General features: G+C 38.5%; 1 protein-coding gene across 1 annotated transcript; it reads left to right on the forward strand.

The window, feature by feature from the left end:
• The first annotated feature begins 118 nt into the window (after nt 1-118).
• Nucleotides 119-19,811, forward strand: EIF2S1 (eukaryotic translation initiation factor 2 subunit alpha). The gene is made up of 8 exons (XM_042943558.1): nt 119-571; nt 4,519-4,760; nt 8,820-8,899; nt 11,759-11,910; nt 15,527-15,633; nt 16,977-17,074; nt 17,978-18,121; nt 19,262-19,811. The coding sequence occupies exons 2-8, from the start codon at nt 4,520-4,522 to the stop codon at nt 19,385-19,387; spliced, it is 948 nt and encodes a 315-aa protein (XP_042799492.1). The 5' UTR covers nt 119-571; nt 4,519; the 3' UTR covers nt 19,388-19,811.
• Nucleotides 19,812-20,222: the final 411 nt, after the last annotated feature.

The raw sequence follows: 20,222 nt of genomic DNA on the forward strand, positions 1-20,222 counted from the left end.
CAAAAAAAAAAAAAGACGATGCCCGGATGTTGAGGCCTCGCCCCCTCCACCCCCGAACCGCCCCTCACTTCCGGTTCGCCTCCTAGCCCCTCCCCCTCCCCCTCCCAGGAGGCTGAGTAAGGCTTTGCACGCGCGAGGTGAAAGAACAGGGGAGGAGTACACTCCTTCTCTTCCTCCCCTTTTCGTCTTTGGTCACAGCGCCACCGCATGGTTGACAGAAGCTTTGAGAGAGAGTTAATTCTTCAAGGACAAGGAATCAGAGTCCTACCAGTTCCCTGCGCCTTCAAGGTTACTTAACGAAAACGACAGATAACCGAGAAAACGTACTTTTCAGGTCCTCCTATGATCTACTTTCTTCCTTTTCTTCGGAGGACCTAGACTCTATGATCAGTGAGGAAGAGGGACCGCTGTTCTACTGGCGCATGCGCAATGCGAGGTGGTTCCGCATGCGCGGTGGGATAGAGCGAAGCGCACGCTGAGGTTCGGCTGCCGCTGCGGCTGGACTGTCTAATCTCTGCGATTAAAGAGCACGGCACGGGATCCCGGCGCGGGATTCACATACATACCTCAGGTGATTAGTCCCCCAGATCGGTTTCTTCAAGAACTCACTTTGGTTGTGTCGGTTGACTGGTAGTCGAGAGAGAGTAGGCCCTGGGCTAACACCCCTCCCTTTCCCGTTCCTGCGCGGGAAGTGTCCGACACCACCCGCCAGCGCCGGCTTGGTCGGCAGTGTTAACCGAGGTGTCATTATACGAGCGGAGGGATCTTGTGAAGGAAAGTGGGCCAAACGACTGTACACCTTCAATATACTGAAAGTGAGGGTACCTTGAGACGAGGGGGTGGCCTTGGGAAAACGCTGTGACACCCCCACCCCAGGACACTAAGAATTCCGCTCCCACCCTTTTTTTTTCCTTCCGCCCCAAGCAAATGCTACCTCTCAGTGGAAACCAGACCAGACACGTGAAGGGACCATTGGGGTGGTCCGTAACGTTGACAAGAGCTGGGTTAGAAAGATCCAAGAATAGTTTATTTGTCCGATAATTGATTTTTTTTTAAATTGATGCTCATATTACTGTATCGCTTGACTTGTGCATTTTTACAGAATGAGTCACCCTTTGCATCGAAGCTAAAACATACTGTTGAAGAGTTCACTAATCTTAGTATCGGTTTGCCGTATTTCAGCACCAATGAGAAGAGAATTACACGCTGTGACCTCACAGTTAAACATAACTAAAAAGATAAGGGAATTTTAGGGTTAAATGCGTATTCAGCCTCAGGTCCCCTTTATTATCCGCCAAACTTAGGCTACTCTGTTTCTTGGAGAAAAGTTGTAGCAGAGAAGTCCTGGTTTTTCTCCCGATTGAAGTTGTTCAAGGAAATAAAATTGTGATTATGTGTCTTTCAACAGTGTGTGAATTATATAGAGCTTTACTGTCTACTGAGTTGATCTAATGCCAAGTGACAGTTACTGATTCTAAGATCTCAAAAAGACACACAGTAATATTTGTAGGAATCAGGGCTTCCTATTTCAACTACAGTGAAATAGTTTAAAAGCTTATTTGTGTAGCACTTCTAGAAACTACCATTCAGAGAGCGTTACTGGTGACGGTGAGAGACACATTAAAATTATCGTGAATTGTCTCTGTCACATAACACACTTAACTTTGGAAAGGAATGTGGACGTCCTGTATCTATTATGGTTACTTGACCATGCACTGGTTTGAGGAGTCCTACCTACCATTTGACCAGGCACAAGGTATTTGAAATTGGCTTGGAGTTCAGTTAATACATTTTGAAAGGTGGATATTCAGCATTGAAGAACACATACCATATTGCAGTATTCTGACGTACTGAGATTCTGTGGGTTAAAGGTATTCTGGATTTACTATGCGAAGTCTTGGTTTTAGTTCCTGTTCCAGTACCTTTTAAGTATTTATCCTTGAGGAAGTCATTTAATATTTCTGTTCCTTGGTTCCCTGGAACCCTGCTTCACTGTACTCCTTTCCTAGTACCCCATATTGCAATTGATATGCTTACCAGTTTGTTTCCCACTCTATGATTAACTTCCTTAGGTAAGAATCTTTAAGTGTTAGTAGTACTTAGTACATAGTAGATACTGCAAAAATAATTGTTTAACGAACTAAGTTACAAAATACAAAAAAATTACTCCTTTGCCTTTTATCGTCATTATTTGTATAGCACAGTACACTTTGCAGATTTACATATATTTTAATCTAATTTGATACATTCCACAAACCTGCAAGGTCCATGACACAGACTAGAAACTACAGTTTAATGTGAATGCATTTCCCAAGCAACAACAGGTAGTAGGTAGGAGAGCAAGGGCTGAAACCCATGTCTAGAGCTATTTTGTACTTACTGGCTATTCTTTATGTTGAATAACATACCATCAGCTGTGTTCTTTTTTTTTTTTTTTACTTTGTATATTGTAAAGAGACTGGTACCTCCTAGAGCAGTAGCATTCATCTCTCCCATCAGGATTCTTTTACAATATTGCTTGTATTCTTTAATTATCAAATTAAGCCTTGATTCCCCAGAATTATCAGCTTTACTATTTGCATAAATTTGGTAAGTAAATGTGGTTAGCCTCTATTAAATCTCTTAAAACTGTTTCACACATTCTGTGACATCATTTACTTTGATACCCAGTTTGAGACTTTTCTAGCTCTCAAATTTTAGTGCTTTACATACAGATATTTGACAACAGCTGTCCAAAAGGAAAAAAAAAAAAAAAAAAAGCCATTTAAGAATGAAACAACCAGCTCAGCTGTTTCTTACTGGGTAATTCTGGCCATTGAATGTCTACTTCCCTTTATTTGCTAAATCCCTATTTTGTCAAGCTACAAGAGAACTACATTTTGGCCCTTTTATTAATATGCCACTTTATTTTTGTTGTTAAACAGGATAGATTGGTACTAAAAGTTTGCATTAATCTATGATCTGTGATTCAGCAATGAATATGTATATTGCATTTTTTAAAGATGCTTCTGATATATCTATCAGTAATACTGAGAGAATATATAGCCTGATGAATCAGAGCACAGACTATGGATCCAGACTTCATAGGTTCAAATTCTGACTATCAGTTGTTAGCAGTATATGACAGAACAAGTTGCTTAGCCTGTTTGAATTTCTTCATTTATAATATAGAACTAGGGGGAAAGTGGTACTCAGGCAGTAGCCAATACCTATAGGTGGTAGATGTAAAAATCAGTGGGAATCCACTGTGAAGATACATGTGGATGCAATTAGTTCTCAAACTGAACTGCAGCAGAACTCTGGTGTTCTGTGGGCTGGATGTGCCTGGTCTGTCTTTAAGATCAAGTAATGGCAGCCTTATTGCCCATTTAGGAAAAAAATAAGTAAATGAATTTTCACACATTTTTCGTAGGCCTTTAGATCCTATTACTGCCTGTTTTCTGAACTTTGACAATAGTAAATTGGTTAAGGTTAGTAGAAAAACATGAAAATCAACTGTGATTCATTTTAGAGCTTTCTTTTAAAAATATGTTCCTGTGCATGGTATAATTTCAGTCTTGTGGGTCATAAAAGGAGTGGTGCTGAAAGTAGGTTGGGTAGATCAAAGGGAATAGTTTTAAATATATTTAATGCTTGGTGGTTGGGACGCCTGGGTGGCTCAGTTGGTTGAGCATCCTTCTCTTGATTTCACTTGGGTCATGATCCCAGGGTCGTGGGATCAAGCCCTCTGTTGGGCTACGCTGAGCATGGAGCCTGCTCAGGATTTTCTGTCTCTCGCTCTCCCTCTCTTCCCCATTCTCACGCGTGTGCTCCCCCCAAAATAAATAAAAATAAATAAATATATTTAGTGCTTGGAGTTTAAGAGATGCTTGAACTTTATAGTAATGGAGTTCTATAAAGCTATTCTCAAGATTGGGTATACCTATTCGATAGAAGTTAAGTGTTTAGTTGTATTTAGTTATATTTATTTTTTTGTTAATAAATTTTTGGTCTTTGTCGTAACATGATACTGTGAGTTTGGCTAGAATAAATGATAGGGTATATTGTTTGATATATGGTGAGGGCTGTGGTTTAAGTAGTGGGAAGATTCTTCCCTTTATGTGGGTGGTAGTATATAAAGTCTTAGCTGACTTGGAGAATGAGTAGCTTTGGTTTTGTTGATAGGTTTATAGTAGTAGTGATGCTTCCCATCATTTGTTATTTCTTAAAGTGGTGGTATTTAAAATAGTGTTTCAAGGTGTACCTTTAATCCTTAAGTCTCAGAGTACTTCATAGATGGTCATTAGTTTTTATGATTCCTCTAAAACTGATGTCAGAGAATCACTCAAGCCCTACAAAAATGTGGAGCACGTAAAAATTAAAGCTTCGTTCCTGAACATCCATCTGTTTTCTGGTACCATTTAAGAAGTTTGAAGAGTTGAGAAGACTAATCATTTCTTCCAGTGGCAAGATGTGGAAAATTGACATTTATTTTGACCTTAACTGAACACTCACTTGATTCTTTTGTTTAAAATGCAGAATGCCGGGTCTAAGTTGTAGATTTTATCAACACAAATTTCCTGAGGTGGAAGATGTAGTGATGGTGAACGTAAGGTCCATTGCTGAAATGGGGGCTTATGTCAGCTTGCTGGAATACAACAATATTGAAGGCATGATTCTTCTTAGTGAGTTGTCCAGAAGGCGTATCCGTTCTATAAACAAACTCATCAGAATTGGCAGGAATGAATGTGTGGTAGTCATTAGAGTGGACAAAGAAAAAGGTAAGTGGGAAAAATATCTAAAATACATATTTTGGATTTAAAAATGCTTTATTTTAGTTTTTCTTTTTAATTGCTGGCTGCTGTAAAAACAAAACAAAAACATCTCCTTTTATGCTTAAATTCTTTTTACATACAGAGTTGTTAGAGAAGGATGCCAATTAGCCATCTAAATAAGACTTCTTAAGTTAGTAGTGGCTTAATTAGCACATCCCAGGACTAGTTTTTGTGGGTGAAATGACTTTTATTCCCAGAGGTTACAGGATCTTGGTAGTTGACTCATTTTGGCTAAACTCAGAAGAGATAGGATAAGTAAACCAGAGTACTAGTTCATTTAGATTTGTAAGATGCTTTTTTCCTGATTTAAAGCTAAATTTGCAATCAGATTATTGGATGAACATGGAAATGGGGCAAAGGTACAATGGATTTTAGGAACATTTTATATAAGCTTTGAAAAAGCAATATGCTGCAAACACACACCCAAAACCCAGTATTCTGTATCTCTTCGGTTATCAGAATGTTTGTGACTCCCCCAAAATCATGTGAGAGATTTCAGATAGTGCTGAATGTGTATTCATTTTTTTACTTGTCCCCATTTTTCTGGACTCCATGTAAATCTTCACCTTTGTGAACACATTTTTTTCTAGACACAGTGTACAATACCATTAAGTAAGTTTGGGGTTCAACTTCCTTAAAATAATTGGTTATAATTGTCTCACTATAATTTATTAGGTGTTAGTTTTACATAGTAGTTACCATCATTGCTTAAAAGACCAATCACCTTGATTGAACTTGTCTTTTTGAATACCTCAGCCATCTAGTTAATTGTGACACTTCTGCAAGTGATTGGTTTTATACATAACTGACATTTTTTTTCTCTGATTATAGTCGTAGGTGATAAACTTTAGAGACATTTTGTTATCCCTTAGGTAGTGACTACCACTTAGCATATTGATTATTATATATGTTTTGGTAGGGCTTAACTTCTAGAACCCCCTATTATTAAACTACTAAAGACAAATTATACCTTAAACTTGTGTTAAGTCTTCATATTACTGCCCCACTAGGACTTAAAATGGTGTCTTGTCTATTATTTTATTTTCTATCATAGAAAATATATACACAAGAAGGAATCAAATATATTTTCAGTTGCAATCAGAAAAAAGTGAAAAGGTATACTTAAGTACAGTAGATGTAAAAGTATTTTCATAGCAGCACTGTTTGCACAGTGTTAATTAAAAACAAGAAAAATCAAAATCATGGTTAAATAAATTGTAACATTCATGCAGCGCAACTTTGTACGGAATGAGATCTCAGTGTTCTGATATGGAAAGATCCTAGAGTAAGATACAAGCAAAGTACAGAAGATCCTGTAGAGGGCATCCACTTCTGATATTGGAGGATTAGGTTCTGTTGGACAAATGTTCCAATGTAACAGTTAAACAGTGAAAAGCTGTGAACAAATATATATATTAAAAAAAAAGAAAGTGCCTAAAGATGTTGGGAGCAACCAAAGGCAGGCCAAAACTGAAGGTAGGTCAACCCTTGGAAGAGAGGAACTGCACTGGATAAGTTTTACAGTTGTTTGTCTGAGTGCATGCCATAGGTAGCTTCCAGCAGGGCAGCTAAAATTCTAGTGGAAAGTCTGTAGTGTTTCAATGGCTTGAGAATCAGATGAGAGTTCTGGACAACCACAACATTTGGAAGGTAGTGATGAGGATTAGAGAAAGGACCAACTCAAGGAGAGCCCCTTAGTTTAAATTATAAATTCTCAAATCTCTGCCAGAACCCTGAACCAGTAACGTATAGGATGGGGTACAGCCCCATGAGGGGCAACAGGGTAAAAATCTAAACAGATTTTGGTTGCTTTCCACCTGGGGAAACAGAGCTTTAATATTTGAATTCAGACAAGTTTTGCTTACTAAAACAAAAAATCAGTATCAAGAGGAACATAAAGGAACTCAGAGTCTCTGGCACATATTATTCACGATGTCCAAAATTACTAAACGTTTCAGAAAACAGGAGAGAAAAGGCAGTCAGTCAGTGGAGACCAACCCAGAGGTGACCTTAATATTGGAGTTAACAGACAAGGATTTTAAAGCAGATGTTGTTAACTGCTCAAGAATATTAGGAAAATAAGCTTGTAATGAATGAAAAAAATGAAATCTCAGAGAAATTAGAAACTCTCACAAAGAACTAAATACAAATTCTAAAATTAAAAGTTTAATATCTAAACAACTCACTGGGCTAACAGCATAGATGGCAGAAGGCTCAAGTCAAACTTGCAGGGAGTTCATTTAAAAGAACCAATTTTGGGGCGCCTGGGTGGCTCAGTCGGTTAAGCATCCGACTTCGGCTCAGGTCATGATCTTGCAGTTTGTGAGTTGAAGCCCGGCGTCAGGCTCTGTGCTGACAGCTAGGAGCCTGGAGCCTGCTTCAGATTCTGTGTCTCCTCCTCTCTCTGCTCCTCTCCCACTTGTGCTTTGTCTCTCACTATCAAAAAATAAATAAATAGGGGCACCTGGGTGGCTCAGTCAGCTGAGCGTCTGGCTTTGGCTCAGGTCATGATCTCACGGTTGGTGAGTTCGAGCCCCGTGTCACGCTCTGGGCTGACAGCTCGGAGCCTGGAGCCTGCTTCGGATTCTGTGTCTCCCTCTCTCTCTGCTCCTCCCCTGCTCACACGCTGTCTCTCTCTCAAAAATAAAAGATTAAAATAATAATAATATGTGGCTATTTAAATAAATAAATAAATGTAAAAGAACCAATCTGAAGAACAGAGCAGGAAAAAAAAAATGTGTCAAATATTAAAAGCTCTATTCCAAAAGAAGAGAGAGAAAGAGCAGAAAATATATTTGAGGAAATAGTTGTCAAAAGTTTCCTGTATTTACTGAAAAAAACATCTACAACTTGGAGAAGCTTGGCAGACCTCAAGCAGGATAAATACTGATAAGACCACATCTAGGCATGTTAAACCATTGAAAAACAGAGATAGGGAAAATCTTGAAAGTAGCCAAAAGAAAACGACTCATGATTTACAGGGGAATAGTAATATGAATTAGTATGGTATTACTGAAAATAGTGGCTGTCTGAGCATTGAATGACTGACCATTTAAAACACTGAAAGAAAAATTGTCAACCCAGAATTCTATATTTTAAGAAAATATTCAATAGTGAAGATCAAAAATGATGACATTTTTGGGTAAATAGAAACTTAAGAGGATGTATTACCTAATAAATCTCCATTATAAGAAACAATAAAGGAAGTTGTGCAGGCCGATGAGGTGTGAGGCCTGACATAGGAAATATGTGGGTAAATGTAAAAGACTATTTTTCTCTTAAATTCTTCAGAATATATTTAAGTGCTTGTCTCGTTATATACCCATGGGATTTTAATTTATGGATGTGATTGACGACATGAAGAGGCCAGTGCTGTGGCCACATCATGCCATGTAGGGCCACCATGAGGAAGTACCAGTTTTGGTCAGGAGACAGAAGGAGCATCAAGAATACAGAAAATATAGGGGCGCCTGGGTGGCTCAGTCGGTTAAGCGTCCGACTTCGCTCAGGTCACGATCTCGCGGTATGTGAGTTCGAGCCCCGCGTCGGGCTCTGTGCTGACGGCTCAGAGCCTGGACCCTGTTTCGGATTCTGTGTCTCCCTCTCTCTCTGACCCTCCCCCGTTCATGCTCTGTCTCTCTCTGTCTCAAAAATAAATAAATGTTAAAAAAAAAAAAAAATTAAAAAAAAAAAAAAGAATACAGAAAATATAGATAATACAATTGACCTTGTGATGATGGATACCAAAAAGACAAGTATAGAGAATCTTTTGACTAACTTTCATTTGGGTAATTGAAAGTATTCCCTCTACTAAAGTGATGCAGAATATGCAATTACATGATACAAGTGCCTTCTGAAAACAGAAATCTCTCATCTTATATTTCTTATGCAGCATTTTATTGATAATAATTTTAGTGGGAAATAAGTGTAGATATGCCAACCAAACAACATGGTTGCAAAAATTTATCACAGTGCTAAGCTTTTTTTCAAACTTTTCTCATACAGGATATATTGATTTGTCAAAAAGAAGAGTTTCTCCAGAGGAAGCAATCAAATGTGAAGATAAATTCACCAAATCCAAAACTGTAAGTTTGATATTTGAGTGAAATTAGTTCACTATTTAATATATTTAATAATCAGCATGTAATATTATAGGCAGGAAAAAAAAAGCCTGAATTTTCTGTAACTGTATTTCCATTTACAACTATGAGTTGAGAAGAATAATTTGAAGTCTTAATTTCAAAAGAGTTATGACTGCAGTGTTTTATCTGGTGGTGGTACTACCTTAAGGCACTGCTTATGGTTTGCTATTCTATAATGAGTTTATTGGATGTTAGTGTGTTTAAGTTATTTTAGGTTAAATTAACTATGGGTGATTTCAGTCAGTTTGACTTACGGTAACATGTAGTTCCTGGCTTTAAACCCTGTTTGGGGATATTCGAGACAACCAGCTATTGTATGTTAAGAATAAGCAAGGGTCGGGGCATCTAGGTCACTTGGCCAGTTGAGCATCTGATTCTTGATTTCAGCTTAGGTCATGATCCCAGGGTCATGGGATCAAGCCCCAAGTTGGGCTCCATGCTGAAAGTGGAGCCTGCTTAAGATTCTCTCTCCCTCTGGCCTTCCCCCACCCCCCACTTGCACTCCCTCCCTCTCTAAAATAAAATGAAAGGGGCGCCTGGGTGGCTCAGTCAGTTAAGCATCCAGCTTCAGCTCAGGCATGATTTCATGGTTCGTGAGTTCAAGCCCCGTATTGGGCTCTGACAGCTCAGATGGAGCCTTGAGGCCGCTTCAGTTTCTGTGTCTCCCTCTCTCTCTGCCCCTCACCTGCTTGTTCTCTCTCTCTCTCTCTCCCTCCCCCCTCCCCCTCTCTCCCCCCCTCTCCCCCCTCTCCCCTCTCTCCCCCCTCTCCCCCCCTCTCCCTTTCTCCCTCTCTCCCTGTCTCCTCCCTCTCCCTCTCCCTCCCTCCCTCTCTCTCTCTCTCTCTCTCTCTCTCTCTCTCTCTCTCAAAAGAAGTAAGCATTAAAAATAAAATAAGAATAAGCAAGGGTTTGTGAATCCAGGAAAGCAAGGCAGGCAGGGGCCTGTTACTAGTTCCCCTCCCCCGCTTTGCTAGGGTTCTTTTCTGTTTCATTTTCTAATTTCTGCTGAAATTCCCTACTTCTGTGCAGTAAGCCTTAATTAAGCAAGAACAGTCATTTTTTTCATTCTTTATCTTCTGTCTATATTTTTCTCTTCTCTGGTCCCATATAGATTATCCTTTATTCTCTAGGTCTTAGGTTCTTAATGGCACTGTTCCCATTGTTTCTGTTTTCCTTTTCTTTTGTTCTCTCTCTCTTGTGTGTTTCTGTCCTTAAGGTAAAATGCCAAGAAAACAATGCTTTAAATGAAGAGATTTTTGAAATCTTGATTAACCCCAATAAATAAGAGAATACAAATCTAAACAACCAAAAGACCATTATCCAAACCTTTCCTTTTGTTTTACTGATCTGTTTACTATTACTGCAGTATGGTTTACACATTAGAAAACACAATCAGTAAAATCCCTTCTTAATAATCTGATGACCTGGGGCACCTAGGTGGCTCAGACGGTTAAGTGTCTGACTTTGGCTCAGGTCATGGTCTCCCAGTTCTGGAGTTGAAGCCCTGCGTCAGGCTCTGTACTAACAGCTTGGAGCCTGGAGCCTGCTTCGGATTCTGTGTCTCCCGCTCTTTCAGCTCTTCCCTTGTTTGTGTGCTCAAGCGCATGGTGTGTGTGTGTGTGTGTGTGTGTGTGTCTCTCTCTCTCTCAAAAATAAATAAACTTTTAAAAAACAAGTAAGTAAATTAAAAAATAATAATAATCTGAGGCCCTTGCCATTCAAAATGTAGTCTCTAGGGGCACCTGGGTGGCTCAGTCGGTTGAGTGTCTGACTTTCGCTCAGGTCATGATCTCATGGGCTCTGTGCTGACAGCTCAGAGCCTCGAGCCTGCTTCGGATTCTGTGTCTCCCTCTCTCTCTGCCCCTCCCCTGCTCATGCTCTGTCTCTCTTAGTCTCTCAATAATAAATAAACATTAAAGACATTTTTTTAAATAAAAACAAAACAAAAAAACCAAAATGTAGTTTCTGGACCAGCAGCATTGACATCACCTGACCACTTAATGCAGTATTTCAAGTCCCACTAAGTTTGATAAGCTCCACTCTAGGAAACTTTCACTTTGTTTTGTCCCCTTAGAATATTGTAAAATGAGTATGTTAGTAGATCTTATCAGGATGATAAGGTGATAGAATGAAATAGGCAATGTTAGTACCTCTCCTCACTCAATTTTCATATGTAATGTGAAAACCTCTTTTCTTGTCTTTAAGCCCTTTTATTTTTAGGAAATTAGAAAAAGGGTTTGGCAGCAGTGAGTGGGAGGTAGGTAGGATTGAAGGATAACTGTTAAAATGATAACAGAGCAGAAAAATATTAAAATCTCAATTCTGGCTCCATGCTGTCATATGGAGTAGTAATAATAGCTTGCACTTGCATAAGAGGATTTGTATAATTTATAAATTTTGTACATTTGTACAATATTTTCCATTTATAGTGTGCTGCATTTGGATATATTTGACCTGTGTGAGAGCTCACTGCTGTAAAAAGGAGAGATGTTAGTAGTTCCTTCTTCCAGAAGAGGAAACAAATTCAGAGAGGTTAATTAGTCCCAGAGTCAACTCATAGTCTGGGTCTTAGGACACTAAATTACATCCTGTTTCTACTTGTTATACCTACTTGAGTTAACTACTATTGGAAAGCCAATATTTCTCTATGAAAAAAGAACTTGTATGTTAATCTTTTGTTAAGGAATTATTGTAGTCTAATTAACCAAGGTTTTATATGCTGTCTACTGAAATATAAAAATACCTATTTTTTAATAGCTCTCTTGAATCTTTGAATTGTTGAACTCTTCATTTTGTTTCTAGGTTTACAGTATTCTTCGTCATGTTGCTGAGGTGTTAGAGTACACCAAGGACGAGCAGCTGGAGAGCCTGTTCCAGAGGACTGCCTGGGTCTTTGATGACAAATACAAGAGACCCGGATACGGTGCCTATGATGCATTTAAGCATGCAGTCTCGTAAGAACATCTTCTTGGCTGTTTCTACCTTGATACCACAGCTGTGCTAGTTCTAGCACATGGGTTGAGAGCCTGACATATAATAAAAGCACAACATCCACGTATTCTGTCCTTGCCAAATTTAGGTTAAAACATTTCAGTATAAAAGGCCCATAATATGGGCCAATCCTATATAACCAAGCATCTGTAATTTTGTACACCATAGTTTTTGTAAACCATATGGTTTCACATTATCCACTTACACGTTTTCCCCTCCTAGTTTTGTTATTCTGGTTAACTTCAGGTCCAGTGTAGATGTCTCATCTATAACAGTAACCTTATTTTCTTTACCTTAGTTCCTTTGACCTTCAGCCCATGCCACTTAAGCCAGTTTTCATGTGGCCTCACCCTGGGTCTTATTATCACCAGAATTTGCTGTGTTTCCAAAACCTGTAATTCATACATTCTGTTCTTTTAGCACAGCTTCCTGTCCTTCCAGCTCCCCCATAGTTAGCTCTACTGTGTGTCTTCCTAATTCTTTTGCCAGTCTATGATTCCAGACCTTTTTTTTCCTCCCTGTCTTTTCACCCTTTCCTGCCTTCTCTTTCTTATTCAGCATAGACATACCATGGTCCATCATTCCAACAACTTTCTTGCCAATGTCATGAGCTTTTGCCCTGTTTTTCCTTCTGTTACATCCAGCCTTGGATCGATGTTCCTGCCTTCTCTACACTTGTAGACTACTGGGTGCTGCTAGGAAAAACCACAGTCTTGCAGGTTGGTGCCACTGCATACTCATGGTCTCCAACCTCAGCTGCGCCTTCACTGCTGCCTCACATTCTCTCTGCTCTTTGTCAGTTCTTCTCCCATTCTTAGAGTGGCTATTTTAGAGCTTTTCCACACTCTCCATCAGATACCCAGTCCCCCCCCTCTTCCCTCCCTCTCAACTGGTATGTTTCACTACCTATTTTATAAAGATAATATAAGCCATTGCACAGGATCTCCTGTACTCCTTCCACTATCTCAGCAAACTTCTCCCTCCCATCCATCATTACCTCCTATGCTGGAATTCATATCCTTCCTGCTCTCAAACTAATCTTACCACCTGTGCACAGCTACTGCTCAGGGATCTCTTTTTATCCATTATTCTCTCTTTTGGGTTTTCAGCCTTTATCTTTGTTGGTTTTGCTCCATTAGTATAAAAATATGCTCTACCTTCTCCCATTTATACTAAAAGCAAACTTCTTTACTACCTTCCTCTACTTTCTCCTGTAGCAAGTATCGTATCCTTTCTAATAGCCAGACTCCTTCACTTTTGTGTACTTCCTGTCTCTCCTTCTGCACCTCCTACTCTTTCCCAAATGTTAATGCCCCACAAGCAGCCTCACCACTACACCAAGGTTAATTTCCCAGCATTTGTGCTGCCAAAGGATATTGGTCCCCTCAGCTCTCAAAATGGCCAAGTAAGACCTGGGACTGTTAGAGTCGCCAACAAGCCAACTCATCTGGGGCTCCAAATCCCTTACAGTCCCCCTGGTCCCCCCATGTGACTTTTTTCTTCATATTACGTTGTGGGAAAGGTAAGAAGAATAGTTAGAATAGCTAACATTTATATATGCCTCACAACAACCTGTGGTATAAGTGCTGTTATTATCCCAGTCTTATAGGTGAGAAAATTGAAGCAGAGATGAAATAATTTGTCCATGTGCACAGAGCTAGCAAGTGGTAGAGCCCCAATTCAGACCTAGACACTGGCTCCATATGGAGCTTATGCTATTAACCATTAAGCACTGTGGTATATTTCTTTCCTCCCTGATTTCAGTCCTGCATCCGTCAGCCAGTACATTTCATAATTTGGTGTGCTGTCATTTTCCAGTCCTGGCTTAGCTCTCTCACTTCCACCTCCAGCACCCCCTCCATTACTGCTCGGCATTGGTATATGTTGTCTTTCCTTTTCCCTAACATTCTATTGTTTCATCAGCCATGGAGTGACCACATTTAAAGATAATTCTATGCCACATGTGCTTCATATTTTTTTCTTTTAATTAAGAAATAAAATTTCTGAGATAGTTGGAAACCATATTTTACCCTTCCCAACCCATTCCCCTCATAAGTGGTAACTACTATAATTAGTATGCATCATTATTTACATTTTTATAGTTTTATTACATATATATCTGTAAAGTACATATAGAATTTTTGTATTTAAAAATATTTCTTATTCATGTAAACTGAAAAACAAAATTTATTGTCATTGCAGATCTCTGTACCTTACAGTTTTACTTATAAGGCTGTTAAGAGCAAGATTCTCGAAATTGATAGATGTGTGCCTACTTCATATTAATTTTTATACAGTATTTCGAGAATATACTTTATTCCTCTATTAAGAGATATAAGGTCACACACACACCCTTATCCCGTATTTTTGAACAGTGCTATTAAGAATATACGTGTACATTTCTCTATGTTTGGGAGTTTCTGAGGTATACATATAGCAGTAGAGTTGTTGGCTCATAGGACTGATTACACACATCTTTAAATTGACTCAGTTTTGTCAAAATATTCTCCGAATTGGTTCTACAATTTATATTTCCTCTAGCAGATGTATGAGCGTTCCTATTTCTCTTTATCCTCACCAACATTTGGTATATATCTCAGATTGTTTTCCCTTTTGCCAAACTGATAGGTGTAATAGTATCTTGTTGTGGTTTGCATTTTACTGGTTGTTGGTGAAGTTAACAGCTTTTCCTGTGCTTACTGCTGCTTCTGTGAAACATCTGTTCATCTTATTGCTCATTTTCTGATGGTTTGTCTTGTTACATTTTGTAGGCAGTATTAGCTGAATGAAAGTTCCCTCCACCCAAATTCTTTTGCTTTTCATTCCCGAACCCCTGCTGTTTAGGCCTGATGCTTGCTCATGCCATTTCTACTTTAATACTTTATAACTTTCTTACAACACTTCTACCTTTGCTTTTTAAAGTCCTACCATCCTTTTAGTCATTCAGTTTTTTCATTTGTTCATGTTCCGCAACCATGCTGGTGACTAAGACCCTGGTCCCTGCCTTGTGGCACTCAGAAGGGTCGGGTGAAATGCCACGTTAGTCCATGCAGCCCTTCCTGAGCCCACTGACTGAAAGTAATCCCTTCCTCTACTGATTCCCAAGGATGCACTTTTATTTTTAAATTTGCTTGTATGTTTTTGTTCTTTTCAGGCTCCTTGAAAAGAGACTGCTAATTACATGGAAATGCTTAATTATTGTGGGATGCCAGATGTTTTAGAAGACATTTTAAATTCCTTGTTTTAGCCAGATCTCTAAAATTTTTCTTTACATAGTAATCAGTTAGGTGTTTTCTATTTGTCATAATTGTCCTAAGTGCTTTACTTGCACTCTCATTTAATACCACAGTCCAGTGACTGGGTGGATGAGTTTTCATCCTCATTTTACAAGTTTCGAAACTGAGGTCTGGAAGGGCCCCGAAACACCATTATTAAAGTGCAGAGCTAAGATTTGAACTCAGTCTTGACACTAAAGCCTGTGCTCTTAAACATTCTGTGGTACTGTGTTTGATGTCAGTTATTAGTAAAGTAACTTTGATCTTTTATGTTTGTGTGTGTGTTTTGTTTTGCTTTAATTAGAGACCCATCTATTTTGGATAGTTTAGATTTGAATGAAGATGAACGGGGAGTACTTATTAACAATATTAATAGGCGTTTGACACCACAAGCTGTCAAAATTCGAGCAGGTAAGTGATTTTTTAAATGTTTAAAATACGTTGCATAAATTAAAAAGTTGTTAAATGATTAGACTTACCAAAGAATATTTTGCTATATCAACATCTATAAATTTTTCTAAATGTCTATTTCTTACAACAAGAAAAGTTGAAGAAATTATTTTTGCTTCTACTGAATCATAAAATGTATATATTGACACAAGGGAAAACTGTCATATATGCATTCAACTAACATTACGTTAGCCCCTTTTTTTAAAGGGGGGGTGTAATTTTGTTTTAGAAAATAACTTTAAAATATTCTAATAGTACAGTAATACCCTTTTATGCCTGCAGATTAACCACTGTTAATATAGTTTGGAGTATATTCTTTCAGACATTTTTCCTACACATATACACTGTATAGGAATATATGCTATTTACATTCATAGATTTTTTTGTTTTTTACAAAGGTGGGATCATACTATGAAAAATTTTCCTCAACTAGCATGGTTGCCTTTCCATGCAAAACATGGGACTATTTCTCATTTTTTTTTAATGGCTTGGTGTGATATTTTTAATGTTTGTTGACAGAGAGAGAGAGACAGAGACAGAGTGCGAGTAAGGCAGGGGCAGAGAGAGGGAGACACAGAATCCAAACCAGGCTCCAGGCTCTGAGCTGTCAGCACAGAGCCCGACTCAGGCCTTGAACTCATGAACTATGAGATCATGACCTGAGCTGAAGTCGGGACGCTCAACCGATTGAGCCACCCAGGCGCCCCAGCTAGGTGTGATATTTTATAGAACAGTAAAACCAGTATAAACCAGTCTTCTCTTGATGGACATTTATCTTCTGCCAGTTTTTTCACTGTGAGAAAAAAATATTACAAATTAGCATGCTTGTAACATAGACACTTACCCAGTTATATGAGTGTTCTGTTAGGCAAACTCCGAGAAGTGCAATTGCTGGGTCAGAGGGTATGCAATTTCTAAACTGTTCTAAGCAACTTGCAGTTATTGTTTTATTCAGCCTTTATCACACTCCTCCTCCTCTCCACTTGACAAATAAGGAACTGAGGCATAGAGATGTTGGAATCATGATTTTAACCCAGGCATAGGCAGAAATCAAGGTGTTTGTTGAATTTCTCTCCTTTATAGTCATCATTCAGGGGCTTGATGTGGAGAAGATATCATTTCACTGCATATTCAGATTTTATAATTATGAAAGCTAACATATAGGGTTATTTCTATACTGAAAGGATTATGAAAGCTTTCATAAGTGTTTGAGTGCTAGTGTATCTGCCACATCTCTGATTTTTAAGCCTTTCAGTACTTTTTTGCATTATTTGGTATACGTTTTTCAATTTCTGTACTTTTAGATATTGAAGTGGCTTGTTATGGTTATGAAGGCATTGATGCTGTAAAAGAAGCCCTGAGAGCAGGTTTGAATTGTTCTACAGAAACCATGCCCATCAAGGTGAGTAATGTTTTCTCTCCCCCTGCTAAAAACCAACCTAAACCAAATCAGATTCTTTTTATGATCATGTTTCATAACAGGTGTCGGGCAGAGTGGTTCTTGGTGCTGTTGTCTAACGGATGGTACTGCTACTGTCACAGTGGATAAAGATTTCTATTGGTATTTAGTGCCAGAGGGCCGGCTGTGCTAAACCTCCTTTATAATACAGAGTTGCTATGGGGCATCTGGGTGGCTCAGTCAGTTAAGCATCCAGCTTCAGCTCAGGTCATGATCTTGTGGCTCGTGAGTTTGAGCCCCGCATTGGGCTGTCTGCTGTTAGCACAGAGCTTGCTTCAGATCCTCTGTTCCCCCTCATTTTCTCTGCTCCTCCTCTGCTGGCTGTCTCTTCTCTTCTCTCAAAAATAAACAACAACAACAAAAAAATTGCTGTGCCCATAATGCCCATAGGATCTTGAAAAGGATAACATATTCTCATATTCACACATCTTTTAGGAGTTTTGGTTTGAATCTTCTAAGCAGTACAATTAACCAGATGGTTGTTATTCAGAATCTTAGATTTTCTTCTGTCAGTTTAGTTTAGAACCAAATAAGAATTTTTGTTGCTTTTAGAAACAAATTATCCATTGTTCTGATGATGGCTGTAGTTATTTTAGCCACCAAAGAGGGAGCAGTCTTAATTGTATATATTGTCTTTCAGTGGACTGTTTACATTGGATTATATCACTGTATCAACTAGTTTTTGCTGCATTAACAAACCAGCCCCAATTGCTGACTTACAGAATTAGAAATTAAGTTTTAGGGTGATTTGTTAAGGCAGCAGATTAGCAAAAAAAGTTCTCAAACATGCTGATGGTTTTGTGTTGTATTGTTATGTTCATAATTGATTTTTTTCTTCTTTCTTAGATTAATCTAATAGCTCCTCCTAGGTATGTGATGACAACAACAACCCTGGAGAGAACAGAGGGCCTCTCTGTCCTCAATCAAGCTATGGCTGTTATAAAAGAAAAGATTGAGGAAAAGAGGGGTGTCTTCAATGTCCAAATGGAGGTAAGGTCTATACTGTTCTTGCCTTGTTTTTAAAATATATAAGAAATTTAGGGGTGCCCAGCTGGCTCAGTCAGTAGAGTATGCAACTCTTGATCTTGGGGTCATGAGTTCAAATCTCACCTTGGGGTTAGAGATTACTTAGATACATACATACGGAATTTAAATCTCTAAATGATTTGCATTCTAAAATACTTAATCACTGCCTTTTAAAACATGAGATACATCTAGGATTATAATTCTGCTAAGCATAAAATAATCATTGACTCAGAGGGCCCTTAAAGGGGCTTTTTAGAAGTAAATGAGAACTGTCACTCATTTAGAAGTAAATGAGAACTAGGGGCGCCTGGGTGGCGCAGTCGGTTAAGCGTCCGACTTCAGCCAGGTCACGATCTCGCGGTCTGTGAGTTCGAGCCCCATGTCAGGCTCTGGGCTGATGGCTCGGAGCCTGGAGCCTGTTTCTGATTCTGTGTCTCCCTCTCTCTCTGCTCCTCCCCCGTTCATGCTCTGTCTCTCTCTGTCCCAAAAATAAATAAAAAACGTTGAAAAAAAAAAAAATTTAAAAAAAAAGAAGTAAATGAGAACTATGATGGTTATTCAGGAGTAAGGTCACTGATGGATGTTGGGTTTATCCCCCCAAAAGAGAAAAAAAATAGACAATAAAAAGGAGTGGTTATTGTCAGAATTTAATGTGGAAGGCTTAAAATTTGATCTAAGGATTAGGAACAAGAGTAATATTTTCTTCATCTCAACAAGAATGAAACCTAATTAGAAAAAAATGGTAAGTAATTTATTTTAAACCCAGAGGATGCATTTTTATAAGACATCTTATGGGTTTGAAAGATACAGCCACCGAGATGATTTTCATATTTTTCAGTTTTGGCTTATAAAAATGATAGAAGGGAATATTTTCTTTTAATACACATTTCTTTTCCCCATACTCTCACTCTTTTACATTTCTCCCATTATTTATCTAATGGAATTTATTAATGATGCATCAGCAATCAAGAGTGAACAGATGGCAGAGTTGGTGAAGGAAAAGTATTTTTTTAAGAGTTAAAATACTAGGCAATAAGAGTATTAAAGTTGAATTCGTATACTGTTTAACCATCTCACTTTGAAATTATGCCTCTGCTTCCACAGCCTAAAGTGGTCACAGATACAGATGAGACCGAACTTGCAAGGCAGCTTGAGAGGCTTGAGAGAGAGAATGCAGAAGTGGATGGAGACGATGATGCAGAAGAAATGGAAGCCAAAGCCGAAGATTAACTTTGTGGGAAACAGAGTCCAGTTTAAGGAACACAAAACAGCCCTTCTTGGCTGTAAACCCTAGACTGAAAGTTTTCCAGTATTGAAAACTTCAAAGCTGAATATTTTTTATTTCCAAGTATTTAAATGTTCCAACAGACCAAAATGTGAAATGCCCTCCTAAAAGTCAAAAAGTCAGCTGTTTTCACACAATAGCTCCAACATTCAGCATTTTTTAAGGGAGTGGGCCTAATTTCACTAGAGATAAATCTTTAAGAACATAAAATTGGGCTTGTGGTTTCCATTTCTGATGTCTCCAGATTGGCACCCCTTTGTAGTTCAGTGCCTCCATGAGATTTACAAGGGGGCACCCAAAGCAAATAGCCTCAACCTTTCTATATAAAATGTATCAAGCAAACATTAAATAAATTTCTGGGATATTTAACTATAGGCTTCTTCCTTCTTGTCACCAGTTAAAAGCATTATGATTACTAAGATCCTAATTCTGTTATCTTCCTTTTAGTCTAGATGTAGAAGAAACATAAGGGCAGGTGACCAAAGGATCTATACAGCGGATCCTTTCAAAGAAGGGTTTGGAGAAAATAATTTCTCAATTTTAACCACAGTTACAGTTGACTCTTAGGGAGAAAAAGCCTTAAAACACAATATAAAAATTACATAGGATGTGTGCCTTTTGCCAGTTTGAGACTGAGAATACATGGTATGAGGGAGAATTTATCACACTGGTTCTTGTTGGTGTACTAAGCTGCTCACCCTGAGTTTGTAATTTAGGGTGGTAAAGTTTTTTTTGTTTGTTTTTAAAGATGCTGCCTTAGTTATTTTGAGTATCATTGCT

Source organism: Panthera leo, chromosome B3, assembly GCF_018350215.1.
Source record: "Panthera leo isolate Ple1 chromosome B3, P.leo_Ple1_pat1.1, whole genome shotgun sequence".
Classification (NCBI taxonomy): Eukaryota; Metazoa; Chordata; class Mammalia; order Carnivora; family Felidae; genus Panthera; species Panthera leo.